The sequence below is a fragment of the Mauremys reevesii genome, linkage group 2, assembly GCF_016161935.1.
Source record: "Mauremys reevesii isolate NIE-2019 linkage group 2, ASM1616193v1, whole genome shotgun sequence".
Classification (NCBI taxonomy): domain Eukaryota; kingdom Metazoa; phylum Chordata; order Testudines; family Geoemydidae; genus Mauremys; species Mauremys reevesii.
In genome coordinates, this window is record NC_052624.1 from 173,605,839 (window position 1) to 173,618,279 (window position 12,441).

The following is a 12,441-nucleotide window of genomic DNA, read 5'->3' on the forward strand; positions in this document are numbered from 1 at the left end:
AGTCTCCTCACAATGTGATCCTAGCTCTATGCAAATGTGTTAGCAACAGTGGTAACTGTATTTCTAGCCAGTTTCAGACTTGTTTGACATCATATTCCATACATGCTCTGCACAATGGAACAGACTCGTCTTTCCCTCAACAGGTGTCTTGCTTTCAACACACAAAACTTAGTTTTCTGAAATATTTATCAGTCACTCATTTATTCTTATAATCATTAAAGCAGTAGTACTACTGTATAGATTACACAGCCAAGCACTCAAAAGTCAGATAATGACAATTCCAAGGTTGCTATGCCCCCTAGTGTGTATATATTTGGATACAGGCTTTACTTACATAATTGTATACTACTACTCAAAGAATGCAAAGGATAAATATTTTTCTACAATCTTTACTACACGTGTGTAGTATCTCCTGCTGTGTACTACTCTATATATGCCAGAGACCATATTTATACATATTACAAGTTAATATTTCACTTTGTTATAATTAACAACATATCTAAACTACCTAATTTTACAGCTAGATTGAATTTTGAACCTAATTACCTAATCCCAATTTGTGTCTAAGAAAGGCTGTGCTGCTGGCTGAAATGAAAGTATAAAATACAGAGGCACTGACAAAGCTAGTAAAATATAGACCTTAGAGAGCACATTACATAAAGTCTATGCCATAAAAAGATATAATTGGATGGTTATGACTAGGAAACTAGCACTGTATCCACATACAAAAATGATCTTTTGTCATAATTATATATCTAGATATGAGAGAGAGAGAGAGAGAGAGAAAGAGAGAGAGAGAGAGAATGAATGAGAATGCGCACATCCATACGCAACTTAAAGAAGTTGCGAACAAAAAGTGAAATTTTGCTCCATTTTGGCCCTATCTAATTCCTGTTATGTTACTTTAAAGCTCTTCCATCGACTTCAGTGGGAGTTTTCAGACCTTAAAAATGCAGCCAAACTTACTGTACAAATGGGAGACAGTGAAGCTTGGTAGACAGAATACTGGAGGAGTGCCCTGAGTTCAATTCCAGGGTCTAACATTGGCCTGTGGGGTTACCATGGGCAAGTCACTTCATCTCTCTGAACCTCCATTTCCCAATCTTTAAAATGGAGATAGTGAGCTCCTTTGAAAAACCATACCTTGAGATCTATGGATGAAAAGTGCTCTAAGAGCTTTTTTTAAAAAAAATAAACATACACACAGTGGTGTTTTACAAAGGAGATCATTATCTCCATTTTAAAGATTGAAAAGATGAGGTACAAAAAAGTGAAGTGACTTCCTGTGATCATCCCACAGGATGTCAGAGCCTGGTACTGAACTCAGAGCACTGAAGTTCCAGTCCTGTGTTCTATCTATCAGGCAACACTGCCTCCCATTTACATAGTAGGTTGGGCAGTGGAAAGGCTATAAAGTAACATTAACAGGTATGGTAACTGGATAAGACCAAAGTTCTGTAAGTCTTTTTTAAAGTTGCACAGAGCTGAGAATCAAACATTTGCATGTTTAAGACTTATTATACAATAGCAATTTTAGCAAGGATCATTTTGAGTTCAAATTGTTTCAAATTATTCCTTTTAAAATACTACATTAAAAAAAAAACCAATAGCTTCTTGCTTACATCTCTTCAACACTTCATTCAGATCGCCATGCATCACCTGCTCACATTTAGGGAGAGTTTGGTCATTTGTCTCATAGATCATCGTGTTTAGGTTTTCAAGAACTCTCACTTCTCGGAGGCCACGTTTTTCCTGTTAGGAAAAGTGAAAAAGGAAAGCTCTCCATGTATTACATACTTCATTAGCTGATACTCATATGAAGCTATTTGTAATTATTTAGCTCTAACTGGACTTAAGGTTTGTAATAACATAGCTATTTAAGAACAGTGTGATATAATATGCCTCAAACATTTTATTTAGTTGGAGTAAACTACAGCTGGAGACCCCACTAGCTTTAATGTGATGCATGCAAAACAAACAGGAATCAAATGGATAATTAGGTGGCAATCATGGGTTAATATGAAAATCCATTTTGCAGGTATAATGTGGTTCCCAGGTTAATAAACTATTAAGTTTAGCACAGTTCATCACAGTGAATGAGAGAGATCACTGCCACTTAAAACATCACATCTGCTTATTTACCACTGTTACATTACAGATGAAAGAAGCTTTATTAACAAACGTGAAAGTCCCCTTCTTTCTTGTGCAATGTAGCAACAGTGCTGTTCCCTGTTTCAAATGTTGAAGTTATTTATAACATAGCATATGATGGATTGAGAAAACATAGTAACTTAGATATCTGAGATTTATAACAAGGGTTGGGTATAACAAGGTAAGGGCAAGATAACTGAAATCATCACCCTTACGGATTTGATTAATAAAAGATTACAGACCAATTAAATGATAATAGTTCTACCTTTTGATAGCTTTCACTTTTAGTTTAGCAATGTGATAATACTGGCAGCGTACATGAACTGACAAAGATCCAGGGCCAAAATCAAGGCAAATAAGATTTTGACACTGAAGTATAGTGATGAAATAAAAAACTAAAGGATAATGTAATGCTAATGACTAAACAGGTGGCATCCCTTCTGAACTCATTGCTGATCAGCAAACCCAGTGCTAATTGGATTTTACTAGTTGAGCTGCCTAGGCTCTACTGCTTAGGCTTTTTAAAATAAAGCTTCCAGCAACACCGCACCACTATCGCCTTGTTATTCCGATGGTGTTTTGCTCTTTTTAATTATGCTTGATCTGCAACACAGGACTATCCCAAGAAATCGAAAACACAAAGTTATCCTTGATTTTGTTGTAGCTTGGTCTTTACATTTTGGCAGGTAGAGCTGCAAGTAAACATCCCTGTATTGTAATTTGCCAATCACCAGCCTATAAAATAATGTATAATACAGCAGCTAATAATACTCTTATGTAGTATTTCATAAATGTGGTCAAGCATAATTATTCCCATTTTAAAGATTGGGAAACAGAAATGCAGACAGGTTACATAACTTGCTCTAAGAGTCACAAATAGAAACCAGATTTCCTGATCCTTAGTCCAATATTCACTAGATAACAATCCCTCCAAATATGAAGCTCTTATCAGTGAGGGATGTTAGTGTTCTCACCAAAGGTCACTATTTAGCATATGCTAAAGAAAACACCACTCACACCTGAAGCACTAGACCACTCTGCAAAACTAGAGATAAGTGTCAGCTTTTGAGGAGAAACTCTAAACTAAAGCCATGTTTACACTAGTGAACTTACAGCGGCACAGCTGTAGCAACGCAGCTGCGCTGTTGTAAGCTCACTCATGTAGCCGCTCTATGCTGATGGGAGAGAGCTCTCCCGTTGACATAATTACACTACCTCAACGAGCAGCAGTAGCTATGTCAGCGGAAAAGCGTCTCCTATTCATACAGCTCTGTCCACACCAGTGCTTATACTGGTGAAACTTATGTCACTCAAGGGTGGTTTCCCCCCCACACCCGAGCGACATAACTTATGCTGCCAACCAAAGAGCTAGTGTAGACATAGCCTACGTCTAAGCCTTACCACTTTAAGTAAAAGTGAAACTGTAAACTATCCTTTGCTTTGATAAAAGAAAGGGTGGTTCTTACTAGAAGGATAAGAGTGATGGAAAAAAATCAGCTTTCCAGCAAGAATTTAAGGATACTTGAAATTAGCACAATGAAACCTTAGATGTAATCTGACAGCTATGTTAAGTCTGCTTCTGACCAAGCCCTAAGGCTGGAAAGTCTACCCTATCCTTGTAGTCCCTAACTTAAACTGAAGTGATAAATCCTCCGAAGAGCTACACAGGACATATATGTATTAGAGACAATAGTTATTAGTTAACTTTGGTGACAAGCAATTTTAAAATGTGTGTATGGAGCAAAGTGGGCTTCTCCTGGCAGGAAAAATGGATATAAATTTCTAGATTTGTCTCATCAAATTAGCATGGAGACAAATTAAATCCACTTAAAATGTAACTAAAAATGGCACCTTGTTTTTCCATCAGAGTATAAAAGTTAAAGGGCATACCACCTCTGTGATGCTGGCAGACCAGGTGCCAGCTCATGCCAAGGTCCCTCGGCTTCACTGAACATTGACAAATGCATAGCTGGAAACCAGTCTGCCTCGGCTTTGTTTCAGTATTGCTAAAATAGATATTAGAGTTATAAGAATGTGTTTAGACTTCATGAAATGCTTGCAGGAGGCTGCCTATATTAATCTTACTTATAATATCTGTATCCTATGTTATAAGGTAATATTTCCATGTTTGCTTTGCAACTATAAAAGTTTGCGAAAACTGTAAAACCCCACAGTCAGGGTAGTTTATCGCAAGAGGTATCTCCTCCCCAACAAAAGAAGGCCAATAGACATCAGACATGCTATTGTGGAACATCAGTGGACAAAAAAGACTGATTGCCCCTCCACACACACTAGCAAGTGGAGATGTGCATAAACTCTAGTGCCATCAGTTTGAGGCCTATTGGAAGGGGATAATTTTTCTTGCAAGGGATTTTTAATCCCTGTGCTGCTAGGAATTTGGAGAGGGCAATACTTATAAATATAAGAAAGGGATCCCCAAACTGCTTGGCTTGGGTTAACCCTAAAGCACATACAGAGCTTGCATATTATAGCAGCTACTGTTGCCCTTTAGAACCGAAAACTGTATCTCATTTGTGTGTATGTTTACCTGCGTTAACTGTTTAAATAATACTCCTGGGGGAATTATGCACCACTGCGCAATGCAGAATTTTGCAGAAAATGTTGTGCACACAGAATTTCTTTTCCCCCCACAGAAATGGTCTGCAGTGCTGCTGGTCATCACTAAGAGCCACTGGGCCCGGCACAGCCCAGCGCCGGGCCCAGCTTGCACACAGAAGACACTGCCAGGGGAGAGAGCTAGAGGGTTCCTGGCAGCTACAGTTCCCACACGCCCTGAGGGAAGGAGATGGCGGTGCGCAGGAAACGCCACACAAACGTGGGACTGAGTATCAGGCTGTTTCTCCCTCTGGATCCCTGGGCTCTGGGGGGAAGGGCTGCAGGTATCTGGGCAAGGGGAAGCCCTGTAGTTGGGCTCTAGGTGCGTGCGCGGGTATCTGGGTTTGGGTGCCCCCATAGCTTGGTTTGGGGAGAAGGGGATGTGGGTGTCTGGTCCCCCAGCTGGGCTCGGAGGGGATAGAGAAACAGGAACTGGGTTGTCATAGGGGTTTGTTTTAATTCTCTACTCCTGACGGAATTTGTGTGTGTCTGTATTGTTACAGACATACTTGCTGACAGGTATTTTGAAATAAATTACCAAAATAATTGTAACTGGCATGATTATGTAGTGTTATTTTGACACACAAAATTTGCAGAATTTTAAAATATCATGCACAGAATTTTTAATTTTTTTGGCGTAGAATTCCCCCAGAAGTAAAATAAAATAACTCATATTTCTTTTTCAATACATCTTTAGTTAATATTATAAGGTTGTCTACAAACCTTGTCTTTGATTTGAGATCTGAAGTTCAGCTGACCTGGGAAAAGTGACTGGTCCTTTGGGACTGGGAATCAGTTGGGATTTTTGGTGTAAGGGACCATCTATCACAAAGGCAGGCTTGCGTGGGTGGCAAGATAGACTGGACTGCCAAAGGGGACTGTCTGTTACTCTATGTTAAGGCTGTTATAGTGCATAAGGAGTTCACACTTGTTAACTGGCTGGAGAAATCTAATTATAGAACATATACAACCAGTTTAGGGTTTGTGCCCTGATCCTTGACAGTCTCCCCTGAAGGTGGCACTTATGCTTTTGAGCTACTTTAGACAGCTTGACAACTTCATTATTGTATTAAACAATGTTCGTAAAAGGAAAAATTGAGCAAAAATATTTTAAAAAAGTCTTCATATTATATCAACCTAATCCAATGTTGATCTTACCCTTTCAATGCCATACTCTTTTCCTTCAAAATCTAGATGTGTGAAAACAATTATTCTTAGAATTAATCTTTTAGAAATACAGAATACTATTTACTTTTGCTGCCATCTTGTGGCAATTATTTTTCACTCATTCAAAATTGAGTTGGCAAACATTTTCTCCTTCAACAATGTATCAACCTTGTTCTTAGTTGGATACAAGTCATCATTCTTTAACTGTTCTCTTACCTTTTGTAAAATATAAAAGATGAACAACAGTGTATTTTGCAAGAAGTTAATTACATTGACATCCATAAAACAAATAAACAAACAAACAATATATTAAGGCTGGATTTGTTTTTAAAAATCGAACCATCCACAGAAAGTAACAAGTACATTTCCATCATAGAACACTAACAACTAAATTACTTCAAAACACATTTTCTTTTTAAAAATGGAGATAAATTTGATGGCCAGTCAAATTATGACTAAAAGCACTGGTTAGAATATCATAATGCAAGTAGGCTCTGTACCAGTTTCCACACACGATACCTCTGTAAAGCATGTCAGGAATCCTTCATGATGAAAGATTCATAAATATATACATGCACTGAACCTGCAAACTGCTCCATACAGACAGACCCCTGCACTCATGGAGAGCTCCACTGACACCAGTGGGGCTCCACACAGGCACATAGCCCCACCAGGTGCAGAGGTCCTCCCAGAAAGATTCATTTGCAAAATAAGTCTTAGTATAACCAAGATAATATCACCCACCAATGAAGCTAGTAGCTGTTTAAAAACAATCACCAGCACCTATACAACAGAGTAGGATTGGAAGTAAAGAATACTGTACTCTTTGAAAACTGCAGGGTAAGTTTAGTATGTGTACAGAAGCAGTTAACCAAGTTGGACTTCTGCCAGGATACCTGGGCTAACACCTTCATCAATATTGAAAGATCTTGCAGCACTTATATCCACAAATGCTCATGTTATTTTTAAGGCTCAACACCTCAGTTCTCATAATGATCCCCATAAAATTATGCTATGAATTGAGGTTGTCATATACTGCATCTTATCTAGCAATACATTCTCCCATTGAACTAATGACCCAGTCAGACCCTGTTTAGCTTGAGATCCAGTAAGACCACAGCATGAGGTGTTATGCATAGGTTAAACATAGCACAGTTATATAAACAGTGCAAAGATATTTTTAAATAGCCATTAGACCAAACGAATAACTAGGCGGATCTAATCAGCACACAAAAGTAGATGCACACATTAAGAGAATAGCCCTTTATGTGCCAAACACAATTTGATTACTTTCAGTTTGTTTGGGAGTTATGAGCACAAACTATCAAGGAAAACTCACTGATTCACTCACCAACTCTCTCAAAAACTTTTGGGAGGTGGGGGGTGGGAGAGGGGGGCTGACAGAGGAGAAAGAAGAACTAATCACATTTTTTAAACAGCTACACTACACTTCCAGTTATCTGAATTCCCTTTATCCAAAAATCCTAGTTATCCGAATCCACGTCCCCCATGTATCCCTATCAATCACAAGCAATACATTTTTAAGGATAGATATACATATCCTTCTGGTTTATAGAAAACATGATGTGTAATTCATGCTACACCAGTATAACAATGTATCCACTCACAGAGTGGTTCCATGACACAAAATTGTGTCCAGTTCAAAGCACAGCCCCTGTAACCAGCTGTATCCACAGCTGCATCTCGAGTCAGTGTTCCTCTTCCATCACAGAGCCTCGCAGCCTGGGTCATGGCCCTTCCTAGTAAAAAGTGTGGTGGGGATGTCACTGATGTTGCAATCACCACTGAGGGTAAAGCAAAGCCCAAGTGACTTTTCAGACTGCCATTCCCAGCTGTTTACTGCCTCCCAGCCTACAGCTAGAATCAGGCTCAAAATAGTACTTCTATTTATCTGAATGCCCAGATATCCAAAAGTTTCGTATGTCCCCCAGGAGATTCAGATAAATGTGATAGTACTGTATATATTTACTACACACTTTCTGGATCTTAAAAAAAGTTCTTCATTTACAGCATTCAGAGTCAGTATGGATCCACTGCTCTCCTGAAGTCTCAGATATTTGCTGCAATACAGAGCCTTTCCATCTACAGCCAACCAGGAGGCTGCAACCATTCCTCTGATGATTCATCCACATCAGTGACTTTGTAACATTAGACTAGATTACTGCACTATACTCCAGCCAAAGCTTTTGAGAGACCTTTGTAATAACAGTAAATGTGCGTGTTTGTAAACGAGCAGTTGTTATATTTTGATAATTTTTAATTGATTGCTTGTATTGATATAGAGTGACCAAGATGCATTGGTGATAAGTGCCAGCGTATCCAAATAATACCAATAATTCCAAATAAAAAATAAAATATTTCTACTTCACCTATAATACCCTATAATACACTTGTACATTTGCAGGTGTCTGGAAAATTAAGTTATTTTGTTCTTTATATAGCAACAAATACAGTAGATGGAACAAGAGATTTGGTCAGTGTCAATGTGGCCGGTGCTGAGGAATTGGCTGGTGTTGAAAAGAACGCCAGTGCCGGCGGTTTTGTCAGTGCTGTAGCTCCTGAAGTCGGTCAGAGCTGAGAAACAGGGCTGAGACCGTAGGTCTGCCCAGTAACGGTCTTTGGACAATTTCTTCGTATCACTACCAGAGAAACTTGGACAGGCCTTGGAGCTATGTCTCCTGTCATACGACGTTGAGGCAACTGACCTCACAGGGGATTGTGTTCTGACAGGCTGTGCCTCAAAGTTTGAGGAGGGAGTCCATTTCTTTTAGTCCTAGCAAGAAAGAGATTACTTTCTCTTCAAGGGATGCGGGGAATGAGGATTGGCAGACAACCTGGCAGAGCGTGAGGGCCTCACAGGAGGAGAGTCTGGGCCCAGATCCAATGCAGGTCATAATTTCCCCATGAGGAGAAATTTTAACCCAATGTCCCGGTCTTTTCTGGCTCTGGCTGTCAGGCCGTGACAGTGGGAACAATTTTGTGGGATGTGTCCTTCTCCCAGACAGTGAATACTCTGCAAATAGTCATCCATTACCAGCAAGGTGGCCCACAAGAGACATACCTCTTAAACCCAGGGGATTTAGGCATAATGGTGAGGGGAAAACAGCTTCTCGGTCTGGAAGGCACGAAGCAGGGAAAAGAAAAAACTAAGCTATGAAATAATTGTAAAGGTAAATTTAAAAAACAAAAACAAAAATTTTCTTTTTAAGATAGAAGAAAGGAGAACGAGGAGAAAATACTAACTACAACTAACAGATAAGGCACTATCTACTGAGGGAACAGGAAAAGTGGGCTCGGCTGCAGATTCCATCCAAGACCAAAGGCGGGAGAGAAGGAACTGGGGGCAGCTGGACCGCACAGCTCTCTCTATATGTCCCGCTCACAGTGTGAGAGCGGAGAGATATTCATCAGCAGTGCCTGTCAAACTGCACATGCATATCGCTGATCCCAGGTGCAGGGGCTGCTGCCGCACCTACAAGTGGGGCACCCATAGGGACATCACTCGAAGAAGTAGTATACATCTATTCTGGGCAGGAAATGCATGTCAAACAAGATTCTCTAAGAAGGTGCTAAAAACCTGTTTCAAATCTCAGTATATATAACAGGCCACTGGTAATATAAAAGCATGCTAAATGAAGTTTTATAATTATACTAGATCTTCTCTTTTAAAACAAATACTTACTTCAAATTCTTTAATAAAGTAACGTATTTCTCCTTGAATAACTGGCCTGTGATCCAGCAGTCGGGAATGAATTTCTCCAATGTCTAGAAGAGTAATGAAATCCAAAGTTTTAATTTTCTAAAGACACAATCCATACTAGGTAAAAAACAACACAGTGAAGCACTGAATATTTCAAAAGGAGGAAAAGTTAAAAGACACCATTATCCAATGGACAAGCAAGCTAATACAAAATTTCAACTAATGCTATGATAGTATCAGATGGCTTTCCTAGCTAATTCAACAAACCCACCATCTTAAAACAAACGCCACAAAAAAAGAATATTCTGCCAGACTTTCCTGGCTGCTACGAGAGAACATGAGGGGGTTCCATTCCCCCACTTATCACCCACTATTGGAGGCCTCATCCCCAAAGGACAGCTGCAGTATTTGCCTTTGCTGCTCCATATAATTGACAAGAAGCAGAGTAGAGTGAAACTAACTTAATTCTTGTCAGTTTCCACTCCGCAACAGTTTGGGAAAGCTGTAAGCATCAGTGGAAGAACATCCACAACTCTAGAAGACTGTACTATATCAGTTTAGAACTAGTCTGGAAAGTTTTCTTTGCAACTATAATGCCTACAAATATATTTTTCTTAAATGAAAGCTTAGATTCAGCAGTTGATGGAACTCACCTACAAAAACTTCCCACAAATGTAGATTATTTCATGTTTGAGAAAATGGAAAAGATGGACAAAGTGTGCAACAAATACAGAGTGTATGGTAAAATGTTAAATAGTATCACTGAATGATTCTTGTAAGTTCTGATTTTTGCCCTGCTTCAATTTCTATTTAAAAATATCTGAACAGTGGACAGCATGGTAGAGGAAGGCAAAAAGATGTGGCTTCCAAGGAGAAATTGAAAGGAGAGGAGCAAGAATCCCTAAATCAAAATATTGAAGATATTGGTGCTTAAAGTTAGGGGTCTAAATAAGTGGCTCGATTTTCCAATGTGTAGAGCTCCCAAGATTTCCATTGACTTACTCAAAGCAAATGTGATCTTCCAGCACCTCTGAAGATCAGAATGACTATTAAGGGGTTTAAACTCAGACACCTAAATCTGAAAATGTGGGCCTTACTACACAGAAACAGAACGTCCTTTTAGGTGGTGAAAGCAATGCAAGAAAAGGCACGAAGGTGAGATCAGACACAGATCAGGCCATCCATCACAGAGGTTTTGCTACTATGCAAGATGTAGGTCTATGAATCGTTAGCATTTGAGCTGCAGAAGATACAAAGAAAATTAAAAGGCAGCAATGCCACTCAGTGATTAACGATGCTATCCTTGACAGGACAACCTCGGAAGTGGAGAGTGACACCAGGAGGAAGAGATAGAAAACAAGTGTTATAAAAAAAATGAAATAATAAAAACTGCCGTCCCAGATGACACTGCTGTCAGAGGCAGGCTACAGGACTGGATGGCCACCAATCAAGTATGAGCTAATTCAGAGGAAGGTACAAGAAACGCTGTAGTGAAGTTAGGCAATGACTTGTCCATAGGGGAAGTTTCTGCCTAACACCAGGCGATTAGCAGGGGCTTTCTGGCTTGAAACTCGAGTATGGAGATGGCTGTTAAATACGTGCACCTCCCCCCCTCTGCAATGCCATCACGGGTGCGCTTTAGCCCCACGCCTCCGACCCTTCCCTCGAGCTCGCAGCCTCGCGCCACAAGCTCCCGGGGCGAATTATGCTACAGGGGAGGGAGCGGCTCTCGCGCCGCCAGTGTCCGAGGCGCTACCCGGGGGGGCGGGGCTCGGACACCGCCCCTCGCGCTTGCCCAGCGGCCGTTGCGCGGCGCTCAGCGGGCGCGGGCCCGGGCGGGGGGCACAGACCGGCGGAGACAGACAGCAGGGGCGGGGCCAGGCCCCCTCCTTACCCTTGATAACGGGGAGGGCCGGCGGCCCCCCCGAGTCCCGTTTCCTGCCGGCGGGGAGCGGGGATCCCGCAGCTTTCCCCGGGGTGCCGGGGCCGCTGCTCATGGTGCCGCACTTCCAGCTCCGGCCGCAGCGGGGCGGCGGCCACCGAGCTACCGCAGGCGCGCGCCGCGCATAGAGGGCTCGGCAGGAGCGCGGGGCCCGCGCTGGGGCGTTCCGGCGGTGTTACGTAGCTCTTCGCAGCCCGCTTTGGTTCTTAGCTTCCGCCTCCTTCACAACGCCTCGGTATGACGTCACGGGGCTGCGCCGAACTCTGGCCTCAGAACTTAAACCCAGGCCGCCCTTCGTTAGGGGGGTTTTTTAAGTGGCTAGATTTCAAATTGTTAGTATCTCTTTAACAAACAATATTTGTGCAAAAATGAAAGCCATCACATGGCTTTCTATACTACAGCTGTTCACAGAAGTTTCCTTCCTTCATGGCATTGCTCACCACCCTGCTCCAGTCCCTCTGTCGCCTCTCACATCCATTTAAAAGAGGGTACAAAAGAGAGAATGAGAAAGGGAACTGTGGGGCGCACCTCCCTGGAGGGTGCGGAGAAATGTTTGGGGGGGCATGTGGCAGAGCCTAGGCCAGCCCTCGTGGGGGATGGGGAGGGAGCGCCACCCAGCCCTGCTCTGGCTCCAGCCACAGCTCAACTCCACCGCCTGCTCCACCCCAAGTCCTGCCTTCATTCCCTCTCCACCCCCAGGCCAGCTCTACCTCTATCCCCAGTTCAGTCCCCAGTCCAAGCTCCTCTGCTGAGCAACTGTTTAGCTGGCCGACAGAGACTCCTGCGACTGTGGGGCTTGTTTCCGGTCCCTCGTCCGCTCACGTCTCCGGGCGGAGTTCCTCTG

At 41.9% G+C, this 12,441-nt stretch overlaps 1 protein-coding gene across 1 annotated transcript in view; it reads right to left on the bottom strand.

The window, feature by feature from the left end:
- The window catches only part of BLOC1S5 (biogenesis of lysosomal organelles complex 1 subunit 5), a 33,060-nt gene extending 21,189 nt beyond the window's left edge, over positions 1-11,871 (bottom strand). The window contains exons 1-3 of the mRNA XM_039526368.1: positions 11,550-11,871; positions 9,638-9,720; positions 1,623-1,752 (exon numbers count right to left, since the gene is read on the bottom strand). Coding sequence (XP_039382302.1) covers positions 1,623-1,752; positions 9,638-9,720; positions 11,550-11,652 — 316 coding nt within the window. The 5' untranslated portion in view covers positions 11,653-11,871. The remainder of the gene's footprint in view (positions 1-1,622; positions 1,753-9,637; positions 9,721-11,549) is intronic.
- Positions 11,872-12,441: the final 570 nt, after the last annotated feature.